The following is a 21,773-nucleotide window of genomic DNA, read 5'->3' on the forward strand; positions in this document are numbered from 1 at the left end:
CCTTGTATGTGAGGAGCAGGATTTTGAATTCTGGATTTAACAGGAAGCCAAAACAGGAGAAATCTGCTCTCTCTTTCTAGTCCCTGTCAGGACTCTTGCTGCAGCATTTTGGATCAGCTGAAGGCTTTCAGGGAGTTTTTAGGACTTCCTGATAATAATGAAGAAAGAACTCGGCAGGCCTACTGAACATGCCAGTCTCTGCTCTACATATGAGGACACTGATTTTAAATTATCAGTGACATTAATGACGTTTTACTTTGACTCTCAGTTCCCGTGTGACACAAAGCAGTTATGCATCTGTGTGCGTGATGACCAAAGAGTTTGAGATTATGAGGTGCTGCCAGCAATGCACTCAGGGAGGTAGGTGCTGTCAGCACGTCCAGTCAGCATCAGCACTGGATCTTTATTCTTCTCTCAAAGAGGAACTCTTTCACACATGCTCAGAAGATTCGGGTTCTGTTTGGCTCTACCTTCACATGTGAACAAACATTGTCAGTGATCGAGTTTAACAACACACAGTCTCTCAGTGACAGTGAAGCTGACTTTAATGCACTTTTTCAGGATTTCTCTCACTGAACAAGAAAAAGAACAGAAACACTTCAGTTCAAGTTAAAAGTCTCTGAAATTTTGCGAATTTTATTTTGTTTTGAGAAATGGTAATTACATAGTTGTAAAGTGTCAGTGTCACTATCCAGCAGCACTTTAACAGATTAAAAGAATATTGAGCAGAACTGAGTTCAGCTTTTTACTGTGTCTCTCCACATCAGCCCCGTCTAATGTGGCCCCCTGGGAACATTAAGTTGGTCATCCTGATACAGACAAACATAATCTAAATGAACTGATAACTAACAAGAAATGTACATCTTTACAGAGTTCTTCACTCAGACGGAAACTACACCCAAAATCCTCATGCTTGTCTCGCCACTCATCACCAGGGCTGGGTCGTCTAAAGAACGAATGTATCACACATCAACACAGCAACGTATACCTGGCAAAAACTGCCAATAAAATATAATAGCGCACGTTAAAAATATATGTATACGTTTTAAGTATAACACGTCATCTTGTTTGTGTGTCTTGACGACGTGTAAACGCCCATCTTCACAGAACTACATTACTCATGATTCCAATCTGCGGCGTTTCCGGGTAGGTAGTGAGACAGCCATATTTGATTCGATTATGCTGTTCTGGCTGCGACGGGCAGTTTAGCCACTCCATCAGAAAAAACGGTGTTTTTTCTTCACTGCGAGGCCAGTTACAGATTAATCCGCGACGACCTGCAGCTGAATCCACCGCAGTGACGGTTCTGAGCCTGTAGTCAACGATGAATCCTGAATAGTAAGTGTCAGTTTGATGTCGGCTGTGACCGTTCCGGCGGAGTTGGAAGATTAGCCGAGGAGCTATGCTAAGCTAAGCTAATGAAAGCGCAAGCTAGCCGGGCGGACTGAAGATGACCGTCCACTGCTTTGTCTCTCAGTTCCGTTAACGGGCTGTGAACGCAGCGTAGACCGAGTGACAGCGCTCAGATATAACACCAAAGGGCCGCCTAATGGCACGGTTGTCCGGGCTCCGTGCGCCTGAACCGGCGGATTTTTCGATTTCGCTAACAGTTTGTCAGAGACGCTAGCCACTAGCATGCTAACAGCAGCTACGTAGCTTAACGGTCAGGGTGTGTTATTGACCCACAGGCTCGGCTCACTCGGTTCGATTCCAGTGTCAGGCCCGGGGTTCGGGTTTCAGCTCCGTCAGTGAACCCGAACCGGGCTGGGTGTGACGTATGCGCCGCAAACGGGAAGTCTGCCCGTTATTGGGTAATATGTTGTTACTTCATTGCAGTTGACACCAACGAACAGCTGATCCATCAGATAATCGATTAACCAATCGGGCGTTTAGCCCCCACGGTGTACTTTAACCAGAATCCACAGTACTTTGATCGTTTAGTCAAGTCAAAGGGCTGCTGAACATTATCACACATTAAGATACACAAAGCCTGTTTACTTAAAGTATGAACAGGAGTTTCAGCGTTCCTGCTGTGTTCATGTGTGTGTGAGGTACAGGACACACACACACAGGCTTCGTTCATCCTGTGTTACTGCAGCTGAAACATCATCATTGTCGCTTCTGTGTATATATACAGCTTATAACTTAATAACAGACTTCTGCTGTCAGCATATCAAATATTTGAGTAACAAATAAAGTCAAAACAGAACAATTAAATATTCTGTGTTATAGCAGGTAATGTAGTAATAATGGGAGATTATTAACAGAATAATATGAGTATTAATGTTGATGACTGATTATGATTATGATGTCACTCCTTGTTTTTAATCAAAGTCAACATCTGACTCGTTATCATTAATTGAACAAAGTCTGTTCAGACACGTTCTTCCAAACTGTGTCACTAAAGTGTCTGCAGGTAAAAACACCTGTTAGTCCCGAGGAACACCTTATCTTGCCTCAAGTGCTTTCGTGTGTGTGTGTGTGTGTGTGTGTGTGTGTGTGTGTGAAGCCCCGCCCACAGTAAAAGTCCAGCACGGAAGCAGCTGTGTGTTGTTGGACTTGTTTTCTTTAAAGGAGCATGCACACCAAACACACACTCATAAAGACCGGCAGCAGTGTGACGCGTGTGTGTAATGATGATGTTTTCTGTCTTCACAGTGACTATTTATTCAAACTGCTCCTGATCGGGGACTCTGGGGTTGGAAAGTCGTGTCTCCTGCTCCGGTTTGCAGTGAGTGTTTCTGACACAATGTTGTCATGGTAAACTGCATTTTGTAGCACAGATTCACCTGTGTGTGTGTGTGTGTGTGTGTGTGTGTGTGTGTGTGTGTGTGTGTGTGTGTGTGTGTGTGTGTGTGTGAGAGCAGGATGACACGTACACAGAGAGCTACATCAGCACCATTGGCGTGGATTTCAAGATCAGGACTATCGAGCTGGACGGGAAGACCATAAAGCTGCAGATTGTAAGCACACGATTGGTCACACGCGGTGATGATGTCACTCTGCTCTGACTGACGCTCTGCTTTTCCTCCTCAGTGGGACACGGCGGGTCAGGAGCGCTTTCGCACCATCACGTCCAGTTACTACAGAGGAGCTCACGGCATCATTGTGGTTTACGATGTGACGGACCAGGTGAGTGCCGACGGCGCTCAAAGCGTGACGTGTGTGGTGTGCAGCAGGGCTCAACGTGGCTGATGACCCGGGACAGCTGCTCACGGTGTCGGTACCTGACAGCAGCCCTAAAACTCAGCATGCACTCACTCACTTTAAAGCTTGTTATGTTTTCTGATACACGGTTATAAGATCTACATATTAATCTGTGGCAGTCAGCACCGCCGCCTCACAACAGGAAGGCTCCAGCTGGTGCTTCCTGCGTGGATTCTGTGTTTGTTCTCCGGCTCCCTCCCGCAGTCCAAACACATGATAAAAACAGTCTGAAGGCTCGGTGGTAATAACAGAAGCTCAACTAGCGGCGCTGATGAAGGAAATACAAACAGTTCGATTCTGACCCGTAACATCTGCTCAGATGCAGGAAGTGCTCATCAGCAGCATGTTTTCCATAAGCTGCTGATGGTTTCAGCGACAGAGACGTCTGTGAGTCTCCAACAGGTCCAGTCAGTCATTGATGAGCAGGGTGGGGGGGGGGCACCCTGAACGAGGGATGAGCTGCTTCTCACATGTCCAGCTTACCAAAATAAAAGCCTTGTTCAGAAGCTAACTGAGGGCCAGGATCTAGATGTTTTATGTCGTTTTTGCACTTCCTGCTCACTTGTCTTGATATTGATTATTTTTGTTAATTTCATCTGTTCCGTAGTGGAAAATGGCCAGTGCTCTTATTTTGAAAGTTCAGTCTTCAGACCCTTCCCATCTCGTGTTCATTGGCCAGTAGATGTTCAGCTTCGCTCGCTGCTCAAACACAGCGACTGAAGAGCAGCGAGAAAACCGGCCGGACAAGTTCAGACACACAATGCAGCCTGACACAGGAACACGCCCTGCAGCAGCCTCGCTGAGCGAGCAGCCGACCTGACGTGTTTCTGTTCTGTTGGACGGCTCCCATCATGCGGGACAGACCCAATGTTAAACTTGCTGTTTAATGTCAGACACACAGATTCACAAAGGTGTGCAGGGAGGAGGAGGATTGGTTCCTGCCTGCACCGTATGTACAGGAGCATGCACGCACTCTGAACACACGCAGGAAGTGAGGTGGGGTCAGGGAGGGGCTGTCTGTTGGGTATTTGGCATAATTGTGTATGAAACTGTGAAATGAGTGGAGTAAACACCGCCCCCTGCAGGCGGCTGTCGGCAGTGTGAAAAGCTCTGTGTTCATGTCTCTGTCCTCAGGAGTCCTTCAACAACGTCAAACAGTGGCTACAGGAGATCGACCGCTACGCCAGCGAGAACGTCAACAAGCTGCTAGTAGGCAACAAGTGTGACCTCACAACGAAGAAGGTCGTGGACTACACCACAGCTAAGGTAAGAGGTCACAGTCTTCCATCAGTGGGCGACAGAAGCACTCGGCGTCCGTAGGTCAGTTAGGATAGAAGGGACTGTTCTGGGGTCAGCCATCAGCACGCTGTCGCCACGTGTCAGGAAGTAGAAAACATGAGTAAGTGGATGCAGATGCAGAGTCAGCACAAGAGGAGGAAGCTGCTGCGCTGACACTCGCTGTGCCATCAGGCCTGTGCTGAGAGTTCCTCCACCTTTGACCTCTGATAATGAAGATTATGGAGTTATATTTATGTCAAAGGCGGCGCGTGACGGAGAAAAAACACGGATCCTCCTCGCAGTTACACTCCACACACGTGACACACGTCAGCCCCTGGGTAAACCCGGCCGTTTGTCACTACTTTGGATTTGACCTCTTTGACCTCCACATTTCACCTTGTTTGTTGTCACCGTTTTCAGCACAAACGGTTCCTTTGGACACACGGAGTCAGCACAACTGATCTAAGGTCAGGCTGGAAACATCAAATCAGAGCAGAAAAAAGTTATATTTTACTGTAACAACCACAAACATTAACGAATCATTTTCATAACTTGAAGTACAAATAGAAATTGTACATTTTAAAACCCATACACACGTTTTGTAAACAACAGTTTGTTGCTATTTACTTAAAACTGCAGCCGAGGCGTTTTTCCAAACTATTTGCAGAACAATCAGCTGTTCTGCATCAAAGTCACACAAATGATTTTTAATTTTTACTTTCTGTCCGTTGTAAGATAAAGGAGAACGTCACAGCCTGATACCTGCAGGCCTGAGGGTGACATTCAGCATTGTTCTGACACACAACAGAACTACACACTCCAAACACGCCAAATCGCTCACATCTTAAAACTCTCTTTCGCTCGCTCCTTCTCGCCGCTGTCACTCTTAAAACTTCCCAGTCTTCCTAAACAACCAAGCGCCATGTTGCCATATCATTGATTTAAATTGGTTTTTATTTTTCCACAAATAGGAAAGCGTGGAGTTGTTTGGCTTTTGCTTTTGCTTGAAAGCAGCGAGCGCTCTCGACCGCCGTCCTTAGAAGACGCTGTTTTTACCGTTTCTTCCCTCCGCAAACACGACGATGGTGTTGGAAATGCTGAGCTGGCAGCAGATCACTTACTCCAGGAACCAGACGATTCATCTGTTTTTTGATTGGCACAGAAACAGTATCAAGTATAGCTTTGGTCCAAACAGACAGACAACAGCACGTACGCGCTTCAGACGGCGCCTGCACCTGTACACGGCTCTGCAGCATGAGAGCGACCCACTTCAGCTCTCGGTGGTCCCACTCGTGGCTGCTGAGCTCTACACCTGTGACTCATGAATCTGTGTCTGATGAATTGAACTGTTTGCGGGTTTTGCGACTTCCTTAGAAGGAGCGGTGAGAACGCGTCAGTTTAAAAGCCGCAGTAACCCGTGTTCCAGCTGTGCGACGGGCAAATGGGGTCTGAGGGGACTGAGTCACTGCGGGAGCCTCTGCTGGACGTCAGAGGAACTGCAGCTGTTTTTCAAATCAAATCACTTTTATTGTCACATCACATGTGCAGGTACATTGGTACAGCACATGTGAGGGAAATTCTTGTGTGCGAGCTTCACAAGCAACAGAGTTGTGCAAAATACAAGAATGGCTACATCTGAGACTAATAAATATATGTACAATATATAATAGTATATGCATTTCTGGATGTGTATACTAAATATTTTTCTGTGTGTGTGTGTGTGTGTGTGTGTGTGTGTGTGTGTGTGTGTGTGTGTGTGTGTGTGTGTGTGTGTGTACACATATTTTACAAATAAACAATAAATAAAATATATAAAAATATGTGTTTGATGTGAAGCGATCCACTCACAGTGTGCCCCTCCTCCCTCTGTAGGAGTTTGCAGATAACCTGGGGATCCCCTTCTTGGAGACGAGCGCCAAGAGCGCCACCAACGTGGAGCAGGCCTTCATGACCATGGCGGCCGAGATCAAGAAGCGGATGGGCCCGGGCGCCACGGCCGGCGCCGCCGAGAAGTCCAACGTCAAGATCCAGAGCAAGCCAGTCAACACCTCGTCTGGGGGCTGCTGCTGAGGCCCGAAACCGCCACACGCCGAACCCGCCCCTCCCCCGAGTCTCAATGTAACCATGGCAACCACAGAGTGTGAGAGAGAGAGAGAGAATGAGACAGCACGAGTGAGAGAGAGACTGAGTGGTTTGTAATTGTGTGTGCAGCTCCACCAGGCCCCACCCCTTTGTCAAAGACCCCGCCCTCGCCCCCACCCACACCGGGCTTTCTTCTAATTTCCTAAAAGTAAAGCAACGTGTCCCATTTTTAACAGTGAAGCCCCGCCCCCGTCTCCTCTCACAGCTCGAGTTATTCGGCCCGCCCAGTGAAGCACATGCGTAAACCAGCATCATGCATGCCCCGCCCCCGCCCCGCCCCCACTGATCCAACTTCACAGGGCCGCCCTGAAAATGCCGTGCCTTCAGGCCGCAGACCCTCGTCACATTCTTGCCTTCGGCGCTCTCGTGTTGTTGGCTGAGAACTCCACCCCCCCCCCTAACATTCCTGTACGCGCCCATAAGCATGTGCTGCATCTGGACGGGTTCCTTCGCCCATGTTTCTCCACCTACAGCACAACCACGCCCGGAGAAGAGCCCTGCTGAAGAAGAAGCTCCAAACTGTACATATTTATACATACATGTATGATCTGCAGAGTAGAGCAGCGGCGGCGACGCGCTGCACGTAGAAATCTCAGCACGTGATTTGTGGCTGCGGACGTGACGTTTTTGTGGCACAAATTCAAATATTAAACCATGAAGGAGATCTTTGATAACTGCTCGTGCTCCTGCTGTCTTTCTTTACTTCCTGTCAGACCTCACACCTGGGCACGCCCAGCGCTCACTTTATTAGGCTTCAGGCCGCTTAAACTAAACCAGAAACAAATGAAGGTAAAACCACCTTAATGTCATTCAACGTTGTCATGGTAACTGGTGCTGCACATGTGACCTGCACTGGAGCAGGCTAGAGGGCAGCACCTGGTTACCAATCAGATCTCAAGAAGCTTCCTGTGCGAGCAGACGGAGGGTCTGAAGTTAGCTCGAGTGTCAGAAACCACACGTACGTATCGTACGCAGGCTCCCGCGACCCTCAGTGTTACACTACACAACATAAATGTCGCACATAAACTACAGTTTTTATTAAAGGGTCATAAACAGGAAGTTCCTGTCGAAATAAAGTGTCACACGTAATGCTTTAACAATGCTTCCTGTTCATAAAATGTCTGGCAAGACGTACCTCAGGCCCTGCACGAGGGCAGAGACGGGAGCAGGCACCACAGGCTGAACCTGGTCTGCTGGTCCTGTGGTTACAGCCGTGCACACCGCTCGCAGAGTCAGAAGAACATCCGGCAAACCTCAGCGTGCCATCACTGAGCGAGGCGACAGCGCCTCCAACAGGACGGGCGCTCGATGCCCCAAACCTCTGCTACAGAGGAGTCTGCGTGTACGAACACTGGGGGACGAGAGGAGGAGCACATCCAGGTGCTGCTGCAGGTTCCCTCCAAATCCGTACGTCCCCACAGCCAAACGGCTGCAAGACGGTGAAAACATTTAAGTTGCAGCAAAGTAAAAACTCTTTCTGCTTTTTAAGTTTTTCTTAAAGATGGAATAGAAAGTAATCTTCCTCCACAAAGACCTTAAACTCTGAGCTCTAAAGGCTTCTGTGGCACTCTCAGACCTCCGTACCTCAGCTCTGTCCTGTTCCTGGTCTTTATTACACTCTAGTTGAAGGTTTTGAATTTTGTGTCACTTCCTGTCTCTGATTATTTCAAACACAAAAAATGCAAAATCCATAAAAAGATGAAGACAGGACAACCAGGACCAGGTGATCCAGGTGAGCGCTCAGCCTCCAGTGATGATCCTGAGCTGATAACCAATCACTGATCAGTCCTCGTATATCGTCGACTGGATGATTAGAAACGATCAGCTGTGATTTCAGAGATTTTAAAAAGTTCTGCCCACTCTGAGGGTCAGTCAGCTGGTGCAGGTGCAGCAGGAGGGGAGGAGTCAGAGAGCAGGTGGGGTTACCATGGTAACCGAGTTCCCTCAGCTGAGGACGAACAAACTTTTACACAAACCTGGCTTCTGTAAAGAAAAAACTAAAAGGATTTTTTGGATAAACTACAAATATTCTTGAATGTTCAGTCTTAGAGCTGTTGACACTTCTGCGGGGTTGGCAACAGTACAGACGTCCTGCACAGCAGCCTTTAAATAACCGTTACTCTGCCTCAGTTTGTTTATCCGCAGCTTTATGAACAAACATAATGTGACACGTACAGATTTCACAACAACTTCCACGTGAGCTTTAAATGAGCGTCCTTCCTTTAACTCTGAGCTCTCCTCTTCCTCTCCTGTCCTCTCTCATGTTTGTCCATCTCTGAGTGAACTTTGCTCTGTCTGGTCTCTCCCTGTGAAATAAGCAGCTGGACCTTTAGCTGCAACACACTGAGACAAAGTTTGTGATGTTTGTAGAAACGCCACATTTCAAATTACCTGCCACATGTTGCCTTTATGCTCGCTCCTCTTCTGCAGGGCTAGCTAGATGCTAAAGTACCCAACCCACAGACACCTGCAGAATCAGCTGAATATTATGGACACTGTCCGAGCCTTTCCAATGAAGCTCACGTGGATTTGGTCCATCCGAATATTTCAGGAACTTCAACCGTGTCTTCAGCTGAGCTCCGCTCCTGAGGAGCAGCCCAAGCTTCGCTAAAAGGAATTTGTAATTGATGTTTTTGTGTAAAACTGATGACCGAGGGGAGCTGAAGCATTTCAATATTCCTGCTAAAAGGAATTTTTACTGCACATCTCACGTGGTCAGGTGGGAAGTTTTTCATATTTCATAAAGGAAAGATGTTTGCACACACGGAAACTGTTCCCAGAGAAACCGTACGAAAGGATTTTCGGGGACTTCTTGACTGTAAGCGTTCATCTGCTCACAGCGTGCTCACGCACAGGCTGATGCTTTAGGCCACTCCCACAACCTGACAGACGCACAGACTGACCATCCGAGTGGTTTCCTTTCATTTCCAGATGACATTTGTGTTTATTCATCTCCTCAGCTCACTCACATAATAGAAACAATAAAAAAATAGAACTGAAAATGTACATCATACACCTGATACATAGATTTATATAGAATCTTTTTGTGTTTTTGTTTTTTTACATAGGTACAAATGTGAATTATATATAAAAAGACAAACTTATGAATTCACCTTATATTCTTTACACATGATTGAGGGAAACGTACATCAGGACAGGATGAAGAGGAGGCTTCAGGCACTTTCCTTTAACAAACAAAGACACTGCTTTCAGTTCACCTTCCTCGCCACAGACAGGAAAACACACGAGGGACACGTCAGCAGAGACGCAGGTCGGACAGACGGGCGATCCTGCTGAGCGGCGGCGGCGGCGGCGTGGGATCTTACAGGCTGATCGTATGTTTCACGTCACGGACGACAGCTACACGTCTTCTATAAAAATGAAGCTCATAATGAAATCGTTTATATTACAGGTCAGTTTTATAAAATAGACTTTTACTGTTTCACACCTGCTGTTCATATTTATTACTGGATGACGTCACAAGACTGTAATACTGCTCTCAGCCTACAGGTGGCACCGTTTAGATTCTGACGTCAGCCGTAAACTAAAATAGAGTCCGCTGGACATCACCGGGTCATGATGTCAGCAGACAGTAAGAGCGTGTGGGAGGGGCCAACGTGACCCATGCACAGAGCCAACAAAGCGTCTTGGGAGACGGGAATTTTAAAAGTTTAAACAGGTCAGGGGATATGAAGGGTCGTCTTTGCACCGACATGTGACACCAGGATCATCTTCCAGCTGCATTAAAACATTATTCTGAGAGTTTTAATAGTCGAGAGCTTTTGGCCGTGAAGTGGAGAAACCGCATCGCTGCAGATGTTCTGAACAGTAGAGCGCCAGCGGATGATCTCCACGATTGGTTATTTGTTCAGATTGAAATCTCTTCTTCTGACATCGAGCGACACGTCCGCGTCACTAAACTTCAGACCAGCTGTTGTGTTCAGCGCAGTGTTCTCGTCTGCTGCTCGACGCAGAGCTTCCTGCGACCCGGGACCTTCAAGGATTCAACATTTTTACTTCGATGCATCTGGAAGGTTTTTTAAGCGAGCTGCCATCACCTGCAGCATGCAGCACGAACACCCCCACTGACAGTGCCTGGGGTGTCTGTGGGGGCGTTCCCGGACCACAGACTGCCCGCAGTGGTAGATGCACGCAGACCGCACCCGAGCGCATCGGATCCTAAATTTGCGATTAAAGGAAACTCTCAGGTGTGATCAGGACTGAGGAAGTGCTTCGCTCATCATCATTCTGTCTCTAGAAATGGTCATCATCACACTGGTCAGACCTGCTGGGTTACCTGCTCCAGTTAACCTGAAACCAGTTAAATACCCACTGTAAGGATCAGAAACCAGAGCTCCCAGCACAGTGAAACACATGTTTCACCATCAAACTGATCAAAGTCAGCCACTTGTACTGACGGCAGGAACGCTGCTCTACTCTGTTGGGCGATCGTGGCTCAAGAGTTGGGAGTTCGCCTCGTAATCGGAAGGTTGCCGGTTCGAGCCCCGGCTCGGACAGTCTCGGTCGTTGTGTCCTTGGGCAAGACACTTCACCCGTTGCCTACTGGTGTTGGCCAGAAGGGCTGATGGCGCAATATGGCAGCCTGGCTTCTGTCAGTCTGTCCCAGGGCAGCTGTGGCTACAACTGTAGCTGCCTCCACCAGTGTGTGAATGGGTGGATGACTGGGTGTGTAAAGCGCTTTGGGGTCCCTAGAGGGGACTAGTAAAAGCGCTATACAAATACAGGCCATTTACCATTTGAAGCAGCTTCGGTAACAACCAATGAGAGTGAAGAACAGTGCTGATTGGCTGGCTGTGGACTAGGAAATACACTAGAGCAGGGTTGGGCAACCTCGGCCTCCGGGTCGTGTACGGCTGGCGAGACCAAAGCAATGAAATGTTTGTATTTTACATACGCACGAATAAATCGAACATACACGGCTGCGTATGTCTGAGTCAAAATCAGGTGACGTACGCCATCACAGGATCGCCGCAGATGATGAAGAGTCGTGGCAGCCGTCAAGAAAGCGAAGGTGGACGCTGCGTAGTCCAGGAAATGGACTAATGACGTTTTCTTTGAAGTGAAAGGCGAGCGAGCCGATGTCCAGCGCCATTGCAGCTCGAAACGTGACGAGCGGCGAGAACAAATGCGCTCTCGACTCAACATGAACGCTCTTCGTTGGAGTTTGAGAGCTCAACGAGCGGCTTTCACGCGATCACAGACGGACGGCGAGGATATGACGCGTGCACGTTTTGTAGTGAGTGCGTCGTCACGAAGCTGAAACCTCACGAGGCTTAGTAACACGGCAGCTGTAGACTTTTGTTGGTCTCTCTTTGGTTTGTGTTAACGGTATGACCCTCAGAGAACAGGGGCTCGACCTCTGACCCCTTAGCTTTGAGTTAGGGTTTGGTCAGCTCAGCATCAGGAGCACCGTGTTCGCTGATTCGCTGATTCACGTGATTTTTCTGGTGGCGAACAGAAAAAAGCTTTTTTCGGCTAACAGCAGCGAGTGAAGCCGCTGACTTTGTGTCGGGTGGTGCAGCGTGTGGGTGGCGCTAAAGCAACATTCATACAGACACACCCACGCGTCCGGCCGCTTGGACACATGAGTGTAAAAATATAACGTCTGCGTAAACGTACTGATCATGTAAGACTCATACAGAAGCTTCTGCACGTCGAGATGCAGCTGGAGCTATGAAGACCGACAGCGACGACAAAACGACAACAACGTAGAAATCACAGGGACCTCCAACGCCCCGCTTCCTGCTGCGAGTCCTAGCTGTCACTGTGGAAGGGGCGGGGCCTGCAACGCCTTAGCCCACAGCTTTGTGTTTCCCGCCGCAGCAGCGGCAGGCCACGCCGCAGCGGTAGCACGCCCTGAGGGGGGCGTAGCAGCACATGCAGGGAGCCAGCAGCGACAGGCCCACCAGCGCCGTCCAGCGCAGGCAGAAACGCTCGTCGGTGGTGTCGCAGGAGCACGGGTCTGAGTAATCCCCCTCTGGATCGGACATGCAGTGGTACAGAAGGCTGTCCGCGCACCACATGAAGGTCACGCGCCGGATGCACGTCTGAATGGGGTCGGGCGCCTCGTGGCAGCGGCCCCGCCCGTTGTCCTCTTGATCGAACATGTCCTGACAGTAAACGCAGCGCGAGCGCTCTGCGTCCTCCTTCCGCAGTTTGCCTTTGAGCTCCGGGGCTCGCGGCTGCACCGTCAGCACCGCCCTGTGGCCGCCGCCCATCTCCAGGCAGCTGGGTTTTCTGTCGCAGCTCAGAGGATACGGGTAGGCGTAGTCGCGTTTGGCCGGCTCGCTCTTGGTAAAGTGCACGCAAGTGTCCGGGTTGTGGAGCTGGGCGAGTTTGTCGCGTGAGGAGTTGGCGTGGCGGTAGTCCTCGTAGCCGGTGAGCCAGGTCCGCTCGCGGGGGTTGATGCGTACGACCTCCTCGTCCTCCAACTGGAAGCTGACGTGACGAGGAAACATATGCACCGCCTGCAGGAGGAGGTGGAGCGTGTTTAAAGGCGGCGTAGGATAAAGCGGTGTTTGTCTGTCACATCAGCAGCACAGTCGCTTTATCATTCTGACCAATTAGAAACGAGACTCTCGCTCTTACCGTACTCACCTGGTCCAGGAAGTAGTGCTCAGTGGGCCGATGCTGCTCATACAAATGTCCCAGGATGCAGTGGTGCCGGCGGGGTTCACAGAAGGTGGGCGGGGTGAGCGTGCGCATCGCTGGCTCTCTCTTCTGGGACGAGTTGGACGAGCTGTCGGTGGCAGTCTGGAGGAGAAAAGGAGAAAAGGTGTTTCCAGAGGAGGCGCTATGCAGCCTGATTAGCGAGGGAAAGTTTCCTGAATCACCATAGTAACTGTAGCATAGTAACACATCACCTGGACAGGAGCAGGTTAAGTTCAAAGGAGCACAGCGTTTTCATTCTTAGCATTCTCGGCATGTCTTATATCTTCAGTTCAATTCAGATTTATTTATATATATCATCAAATCACAGCATGAGTTAATGACTCAGTGCAGAGAGGTCTGTTAACACACGGAGAGAAGAAGAAACACCCAGTGCACCTGTTGCAGCATAACTAAGGGAGGATCCAGGGTCACCTGGTCCAGCCCTAACTATATGCTTTAGCAAAAAGGAAAGTTTGAAGCCTGATCTTGAAAGTAGAGATAGTAGAGATTCTGGATTTAACAGGAAGCCAAAACAGGAGAAATCTGCTCTCTCTTTCTAGTCCCTGTCAGGACTCTTGCTGCAGCATTTTGGATCAGCTGAAGGCTTTTCAGGGAGTTTTTAGGACGTCCTGATAATAATGAATTACAGTCGTCCAGTCTGGAAGTAATAAATGCATGAACTAGATTTTCATGTCCACTGCAGCATATACATTCCATCCATCTGTAGGACAGGAAGCACTGTGACAGCTGGTGTTGGTCTACATGTCCACTGTCCTGCGAGCGCCTCCCAGTTGAGCTCTTTCCAAGAACTATTTTCCTTAAAAACACACCCATCCTCCGAACTGAAACGATCTGCAGCCACGCTCCTTCCTCTGAGGTCAGCGTTGTAAACCGGCTGCTCACTGACGGATTACTGAATCGTCTCCGGCATCCTGCAGAAACAATACGCCGCTTTCTTTAAAGATGGACAGACGGGACAGAAAGGTCAGGACCTGCAGAGAGTAACTGAAACCTCCGGGAATCAAAGCATGCACACCTCACACCTGTGTTACTGACAGAGCTCCAAGACTGGAAGCCCTCCTCGGTTTTGTTTATACCTGCATGAACTCGAGAGCTCGAGTCCACGGTGTCCACGCAGGTTTGCCTTTCAGCTCCTGGAGCAGGCAGGAGGGGTTTATGGGTGTTTGGCTGCTCTGAGCCTGGTTCTGCCGGAGCTTTCCTGTAAACGGGAGTTCTTCCTTCCCACCATCACCAGATTGCTTGTGCTGTATCTGTGACTAATCCAAACAGGATGGGGACATGTTCCTGGCCATAAACAGGAAACCCACCCCCTCCCGTCCATCACACTTTGCGAGGACATGCGTGTCCTCCCAGTCAGACAAAAATAAATATACCAGCTCCAGTGACTCCTCCACAGATCCTGCCACCATCACAGTGAAGGGCTGGAGGGTCAAGTGACTCACCGTGAAGACGTCATCGTCGCCGAGCTCGGCCTCGTTCTGCAGCGTGGACGAGGACGTGGTCGACCCTGGAGTGAGACAGCAGAGAAGCTGATGAGCTACAACGTGAATGCAGATGGAGGCAGAGCTCAAGCTATCGCCACCTACCTTCGGTTAGGTCCTCCAAGGCCTTCCTCACGCCGCGATCAAAGGCGCGGGCATCGGCCGGGCTCTGGAAAGTCAGGCCACACTTCTTGTTGTCCACCTTCCAGTGGTGGAAAGTGGGCGTGGCCTTCGTGTAGACTAGATCCTTCTTTAAGAAGCACTCAAGAATCACCTGATGGTTTCAAAGACATCGGACAAAGAAGACAACAGCGTTATCGAGAAAGATGTCATGGCAGCAACGAGAAACACCGACAGCGTCAAAAGCGTCCTCTGACCTCAACGACTGAATCTAATAATGGAAAAAACTACTTTGGGTTCAAAGGAAAGGACCTCCACGTTCACAAATATTTTCTATCACTCCCTTAAACTGAAGCCAAACTCATCATCAAACCTTTGAGATACTGAAATCTTACAAAAGAACAATTTCTCCCATATTCCATAGTTCATCTCCCGAAAACCTTTCTGAAAATATGATGGAGGTGCAGCTGAGACGGTGGTCCGATTCCTTGGACCCGTTAGTCTGCTTGCATGTCAATCCCGCTTATTGGTTCTTGCACTTGTGCTACAATCAGCTGATTTCAGAGGAAAATAGGGGCGGTCTGCGTGGACGTGGACACTACTTTGATTTTTATTGGACTAAAGGACGAGATAATGAAGAAACAACCGCATTATGCTGCTAACACAAGCACCTGCACAGACAGCATGCTAGTGCTAAGCTAGCCGAGAGCCCAGAGTGATGTTAAAGCTGAACTTCAACAGTCTACCTGTTCATGTTTCTACAGTAGAATCACCATGACGACCGTGCTGGTTTCCATCTTTGCTTTGTGTTCATACCTAAACACTAAGAGAACGATCACGCGTGTCATTAGCAACTACCAACCTGTATATTTTATTTATTGTTTACTCTATTTAATATGTAAAATACACACACACACGTAGAAAAACATATTTAGTACACACATCCAGTAATGCATACACTCTTATATTGTACATATATTTATTACCATCCTTATATTTTGCTTGTTTTATGTTATTGTATTTTTTGCACACCTCTGTCGCTTGTGAAGCTCGCACACAAGAATTTCACTCGCATGTGCTGTACCGTGTAGCTGCACACGTGATGTGACAATAAAGGTGATTTGATTTAGCGCAGAGCAGCGTGTTGGTGTGTGGGGCTGTGACCTCATGTTGTTAAACTGTGATGATGACACAACGAGTTTCAGCACATTTTATGGAGAAATGCAGAAGTAATGAAGTAAAATACTGAGTTACTTTGAAGTACTCTGAGTAATTAATGACATTTCTTTGAGTAATGAGCCAACACTGAGGGAAATCCCTCCAACATGCACAAGCATGTGACCCACAGCAGAAAGTCTTTGATACGCTGCCGAGTCTCAAACAGGAGCCTGAGACATCTGCAGCGTGTCTCATATATCAGAGCGAAGCTGTGAATGCTCACGTTATATTATTAATAATAATAACAGAGTAAGCGGTATTTGTCTCCAGAGTCAGGGTCATGTGACGCCGTCCTCTGCAGGAGCTGAGTCCTGGTGCTGAGGGTGCGTGCCGAGGCTCGGGGCTCACCTGCTTGTCTTTAAGACGTTCTCCGTGGATCAGGAACGTGTTACGTCCCAGCAGCTCGGTCGGCAGCAGTCTGCACACGCCCACTCTGCTCAGGCAGCCGTCCTGCGCCAACCAGCCGCCGCTCGACTCGTCTCTGGTCATCACCACCGCTTTGACACGCACTATGTAACTATCACTGCAACAGAGAAACAGGAAGTCTGAGCTCTCCTCCTGTGAGGAGAGCCGCAGGTGGGAGATCACGTGACCAGACCGAGCACACTCATCAGGACCGCTGTCCAATCAGAATGCATAACACCGATAGCACGGTGAATGTGAGCGGTGTTGGACAGCCTCTTTTCCTCTGCAGCGACACACAGATCAGACTCTTGCAGTCAGAGCAAATTCACGGAGGCGGGGCATGAAACCTGCCAGCGGCTAACCCCCCCCCCCAAAAAAAAACCCCCAAAAAGCTAAAACTGAACACGGGGGCGGGATTAAGACGAAGAAAATCGAGACTCTCTCTCCTGCTTGGCTTTCTCCTACATCCTGTTTCCACGGTCACCGTGTCCCATCCGTCTCCATTGACAACAGGCTGTTGAGATCTGCTGCTGCCGACACACACACACACACACACACACACACACACACACACACACACACAGGTTTTCTCTGCTTTGTGATTCAGCCTGCCTGTCAAACTGATGGTGTGTGTGTGTGTGTGTGTGTGTGTGTGTGTGTGTGTGTGTTACTGCTGGCAAAGCAGTGATGACTCATGCTCACACACACACACTGGATTTCGGTCCCTCACCGACTGATTCTCCATTTTCAGACACTTTCCCCGCTTGAAGGGACGGCGCCAGGGATGCACAACCTCATTCTGCACAGGACGTTAACCTGCAGCTGCTGTCACTGCTAACATCAACCACCGTGCAAGATGGGGTGAGGATGATCATGAGCAAGGTGGTGGGAGGAGCTTGTTAATGAAGACAGCGGGGACCACCGTCACCAAGACCACCGATCTGTCGTATCGGTGAAACAGAAACACAACTACGAGCCAAAGAACACGCAAATCAATTGATGATGTTTTTCTGGATGTTTGTTTGATGGTCTTCTTTCTCTCTCCATTAAAATGAAAGTGCCATAAAAACGAGTCTGTTTCTTACTTTGTAAGTGAACAAACTTACAAATTCAAACACTGAGCAGCGCGACGAGGTGCCAAAGTCTTTGGCTCAGACTGTCAGGTCACAGCTGACTGAAGGCGTCAGCTCGCTGTTGGCTGGTTTGGAGCATCAGTTGATAAAAAAAACAGTCCCTCACTTTGGTGAAACGGGGAAGAATCTCAGAGCTAAACAGCAGGACTGAAGGTTTGAGCATGACACTATCACAGACAAGAGGACAGCACTCTATCGGAGGATCAATACATCAAGCTTTCCTGATAGCCTCGACTGATAGCGACCCACATCTGCACATCAAGCTGGCATCTACACCACCCAGAACCAGGAAGGTACACACCTTCGTGTCTTCTGTTTGCCGTCAAACACGTTTCCACTGACTGAGCCCAAAGTAGCCCAGATGAGACCCGAACGAGCCGACTGTCGTCCCTGAGAACGTCGCTGATCATCGAACATCAGGGTGCAATCAGGAAACGTCCTGTCAGAAGAAGGCTGTGTGGTCATGACCTCAGAGTAGGTCTCCAAGGAGACACGGCCCGTGCCAACATTTCAGAGCAAAGGCTGGAGAAAGGTCAAAGGTCATCATTAGTAACACACGAGTATTTTTATTTCACACCACTTTGCTGCCTGTCTGCACTCTTCACCTGTCTCAGGTAAACCACGGCCATCACAGGTGACCCCGCCCACCAGCCACACTTCCAGACCCACTACCAGCCTCGTCCTCTGGGCCACTCGGACTGTTAACAGAACCGCAGGCCGACATCTTCACTGAAGTAACAATAACACGCCTGACTGAGTGTGACGTGGTTAACTGTCAACAGGGGTTTTAATCTGAAAGTGCTCTGCCTGCACCTGCCCAACTTCCTGTTTTATGGACATGGTCAGAGCTGCCGTCCTCTCTTCATCATCATCATCATCATCATCATCACAGCTTTCCTTTCTAATGTTACCAAGTTATTAACAACTTTTTCAAACTCCATCTCGTCTACGTCACATGATGATGTTAGCAGGAGGAGACTCAACCCTCGCCGTGCGAGGCTAAATCACTGACGCTTGATTACTTGCTGTGGCTAGCTGTGTCTCCATACCAAGCTCGGCTACTACCTGATCAGGTGAAATAAGAGCAGCTTTCAGCAACAACAGCAGACTGCAGTAAAAGTAATAATTACACGTATTACTTGACAGGCGAGGAGCTTTGTGACCGCGCTGTCTGCGGTGAAAGATGCTTTACTTTTATATGTTTTTGTTTATGTCCATCTGACTTGCTTTCCAGCAAGTTCAGGTCCACCCCAGTGTCGGCTCCCAGTTGGCTTCCCTGATAAACCTCCCGAACATCCTCAGCACGATTCAAACCAAAGAGCCAAGCTGGGTTTGTCTCAGTTGGGTTCAAACAGCAGTGGTTTGTTTGTACTATGAAACACTGCAGATGGTTCTGGAGGGATTACAGGAAGTTACTACTCGCTCTAAACACCAAAAGAGACAGAGCCTGTTTGTTCCAGCAGAAACTCGTTCCCTCACTCTTCACCTTCCAGTCAGCTCCATCAGCTAGCATCAAACTGAAAGCTGCTATGTGGTTGGACGACTACCAAGATGAAGGATTTAGGAGCTTGTGAATGATCGAGGAGGCGTAATGAGCACAGACACAGTCAGAATACGAGTGCCGGACATCCTTCAGCCTTCTGTTTCATATTCAGGGTCTGACTGTTCTCCATCAGGTGGGTGGATGTGGCACCTGATTGGTCAAAGCCGTGAGCGTTATGCTGTTCTTTTGTCTCAGAGGAAAATGAGTGGCTCTCTTATTTTGAAAATCTGATTGTTACCCAGCTTGCTCCAGCTCTTTCCTCACCGGCTGGACGGACAGCAGGACACTGTTGTAGCAGAACTCAGTCCCAGCTAGCTTCTCGTTCCTGCTGGACTGCAGTCCAGGATCAGTTGTGGAGGGTCACTCTGGGTCTACCAGCTGCAGGAGACGCCGATGCCCGACAGCGGGGCCACAGACTGATTACAGGGTGAGTTTACTGCATTACAGCGAAGCAGCGCTTATCTTGCTGCCACGCTGTAATGCTTGCTTCATGGCACTGCGGTGGTGTCGGCCAACAGACAGTTTACAGTCCTCCAAAACCCCAACAGCGTGTAGCTGGGCTGTGCGCAATGCGAATGTTGATTGGCTACAAGTGGCGGGGAAAGGAGGTAGAGAAGCACGAAAACCATGAAAAACAGCACGCCAAGCTCAGACCTGCAGACTCTGCAGCTCATTGGATGACGGGACACCGAGGTGGACACCGCCCCCACCTGGCAGCACAGCTGCTCGACCTGTACGGATCAGCACAAAACTTGCGTTAAGGCAGTAAATGAATCACAGGGCTGTAAAAGGGACCAATCACATTTGGCTCCGCCCTCCAAAAGGTCAAAAGTCAGACCAATTGGAGCAGCAGAGTTGTGCTGCACCTGTGAGCACAAACCATTAGCTCGTGACGGTTTTATCAAATATGAGCCCCCCACCACACACAAACACCACCCTGATGTTGGGCACACTGTGGGTGGCTCACAGTGATCCTGTGTGTGTGTGCGCGCGCGTGTGTGTGAAATCAGCGAGCCTCGGAGTCACACTGAGCCACCCTGCGCCTGCCCAGATGAGGCTGAGCACGTGCAGCCTCTGAGGATGACTCATGTGATGATGGAGGAGCTGCTGAGCTCCTGCAGGAGGTTCACGTTCAGCTCCCTCTGAGGAGGAGGACGAAGATGAGCCCGTTTGTTCTCGTGGGTACTCACTCGTCCGGGCGCGTGTCCTCGCTCATGTTTCCCATTTCACCTCCGGTCATAAGGAGCTCCCACCGCGGCAGCGCGCGCGGTGCTCATGTTTCCTCAGCAGGAGCAGCGCCCGGTCCTCCCCCGCTCCCTCCGCGCCTCCTCGGCGTTAATCCCGGTGAGTGTTCCCCCCCAACACCTCCTCCTCCCAGTCCTCAATCAGTGGAGCTCATCCAGTCTCCTTCACCTCCTCCACCTCCGCCTTTTTTGCCTCCTCCGTCACCTCCTCCCCCACCGGAGCGGGCTGGAATGCGGTGACCGAAAATGGAGCGCTGGTGTCGGTGCGGATGGCCCCGGACGAGCCCCATCTCCTCATTTCTCCATGTTGGATTCAGAGTCAGACGGAGAGGAGCGGGAGGGGGCGGGGGAGGGGTGACGTCAGACCCGAAGGACTGCAGAGTCACGTGGCGTCACCGTATAATAATAATAATAATAATCGTTTAGATGTTTTATGTGTTTAACGGTCTGTTTCAGTTCTTTCCTTGTTTTAAATGCAGATATTTCATTTTAAAAGCTGAGTTACTCTTCAAAATAAGAGCCCCAGTCTGCTTCCAGCCTGTAGGCACATTAATAGAAGTCTGTGCTCCAGTCCCACCAGGTGGCCGAACTGTGCAACTGCAGCGTTGTGTGTGTTAATGAGGTTTAATCTGGAGCTGATTAATGAAGCAAGCGCTGAAGCGCCAAACCTGCAGTTCCTCTGACGTCCAGCAGAGGCAGCAGTGAGTCGGTCCTCATAGACTCCATGTTAAAACAAACATGTTTACAGCCTGATACTCAAACTGTTTCGTCTCTGTAAAACATTTCTACCTTCATAACACCTAAGGATGTTTTTACAACTCACCCGTTTCTATTATTAGGGGCGTGGCTTCTTTGACTCACAGGTGAATGGTGACACAGGCGGCTGTCTGCTGGCTTCACCTGAGCTGGACCGTGTTTGTGGTGTTGGAGCATTTTTAAAGACACCATGTGACCAATAACATGGCTGCTGTGAGGTTACTGTGCTAACAGAGCGTCCGGGGAGGCGGAGCTCCAGTTTGGGTACTCAGAGATTTGGGTGGATGAATCCACAGTTTTCACAGTTCCAGGAACATATTTCTGGGCTAACAGGCAGCTGTGTGATCTTTGCAGCACATTTCTGTTTTTAATAGCTCTAAAAATATAAATTCATTTAATAAAAGCAGCTCGATCATTGTAAAATAATAATGGATTGGATTTATATAGCGCTTTTCAAGGCACCCAAAGCGCTTTACAATACCACTATTCATTCACTCTCACATTCATACACTGGTGGAGGCAGCTACGGTTGTAGCCACAGCTGCCCTGGGAC

General features: G+C 49.2%; 2 protein-coding genes across 6 annotated transcripts; one reads left to right on the plus strand and one right to left on the minus strand.

Moving 5' to 3' along the window:
* The first annotated feature begins 1,180 nt into the window (after positions 1 to 1,180).
* Positions 1,181 to 7,301, plus strand: LOC308394728 (ras-related protein Rab-1A). The gene is made up of 6 exons (XM_080879192.1): positions 1,181 to 1,338; positions 2,659 to 2,731; positions 2,868 to 2,963; positions 3,037 to 3,132; positions 4,342 to 4,473; positions 6,358 to 7,301. Exons 1-6 carry the CDS (start codon positions 1,325 to 1,327, stop codon positions 6,553 to 6,555), a joined length of 609 nt encoding a protein of 202 aa, XP_080735318.1. The 5' UTR covers positions 1,181 to 1,324; the 3' UTR covers positions 6,556 to 7,301.
* Positions 7,302 to 11,695: 4,394 nt separating this feature from the next.
* On the minus strand, positions 11,696 to 20,812 carry spred2a (sprouty related EVH1 domain containing 2a). Of its 5 annotated transcripts, none has more exons than XM_080879178.1 (6): positions 17,979 to 20,812; positions 16,488 to 16,662; positions 14,907 to 15,075; positions 14,763 to 14,827; positions 13,237 to 13,401; positions 11,696 to 13,115 (listed from the first exon to the last, which is right to left on the minus strand). In XM_080879178.1, the coding sequence occupies exons 1-6, from the start codon at positions 18,140 to 18,142 to the stop codon at positions 12,441 to 12,443; spliced, it is 1,413 nt and encodes a 470-aa protein (XP_080735304.1). In that variant the 5' UTR covers positions 18,143 to 20,812; the 3' UTR covers positions 11,696 to 12,440. The 5 variants fall into 5 exon arrangements, with proteins under 5 accessions (XP_080735304.1, XP_080735305.1, XP_080735308.1 ...); XM_080879179.1 differs by having other exon boundaries at positions 13,246 to 13,401; positions 17,979 to 20,811; XM_080879182.1 differs by having other exon boundaries at positions 19,459 to 20,809.
* Between the last annotated feature and the right edge of the window lie 961 nt (positions 20,813 to 21,773).

Source organism: Rhamphochromis sp. 'chilingali', assembly GCF_963969265.1.
Source record: "Rhamphochromis sp. 'chilingali' genome assembly, chromosome: 4".
Taxonomy (NCBI): domain Eukaryota; kingdom Metazoa; phylum Chordata; class Actinopteri; order Cichliformes; family Cichlidae; genus Rhamphochromis; species Rhamphochromis sp. 'chilingali'.

Coding starts and splice junctions, on each gene's coding strand:
- LOC308394728 (XM_080879192.1), top strand. Junction 2,732..2,867: donor GTCTCCTGCTCCGGTTTGCA/GTGAGTGTTTCT, acceptor GTGTGAGAGCAG/GATGACACGTACACAGAGAG. Junction 3,133..4,341: donor TTTACGATGTGACGGACCAG/GTGAGTGCCGAC, acceptor CTCTGTCCTCAG/GAGTCCTTCAACAACGTCAA.
- spred2a (XM_080879178.1), bottom strand. CDS start 18,142: ATGACCACACAGCCTTCTTCTGACAGGACGTTTCCTGATTGCACCCTG. Junction 15,076..16,487: donor AACGTCTTAAAGACAAGCAG/GTGAGCCCCGAG, acceptor TGAAACCATCAG/GTGATTCTTGAGTGCTTCTT. Junction 13,402..14,762: donor GCGACGATGACGTCTTCACG/GTGAGTCACTTG, acceptor TTTCTCCTCCAG/ACTGCCACCGACAGCTCGTC.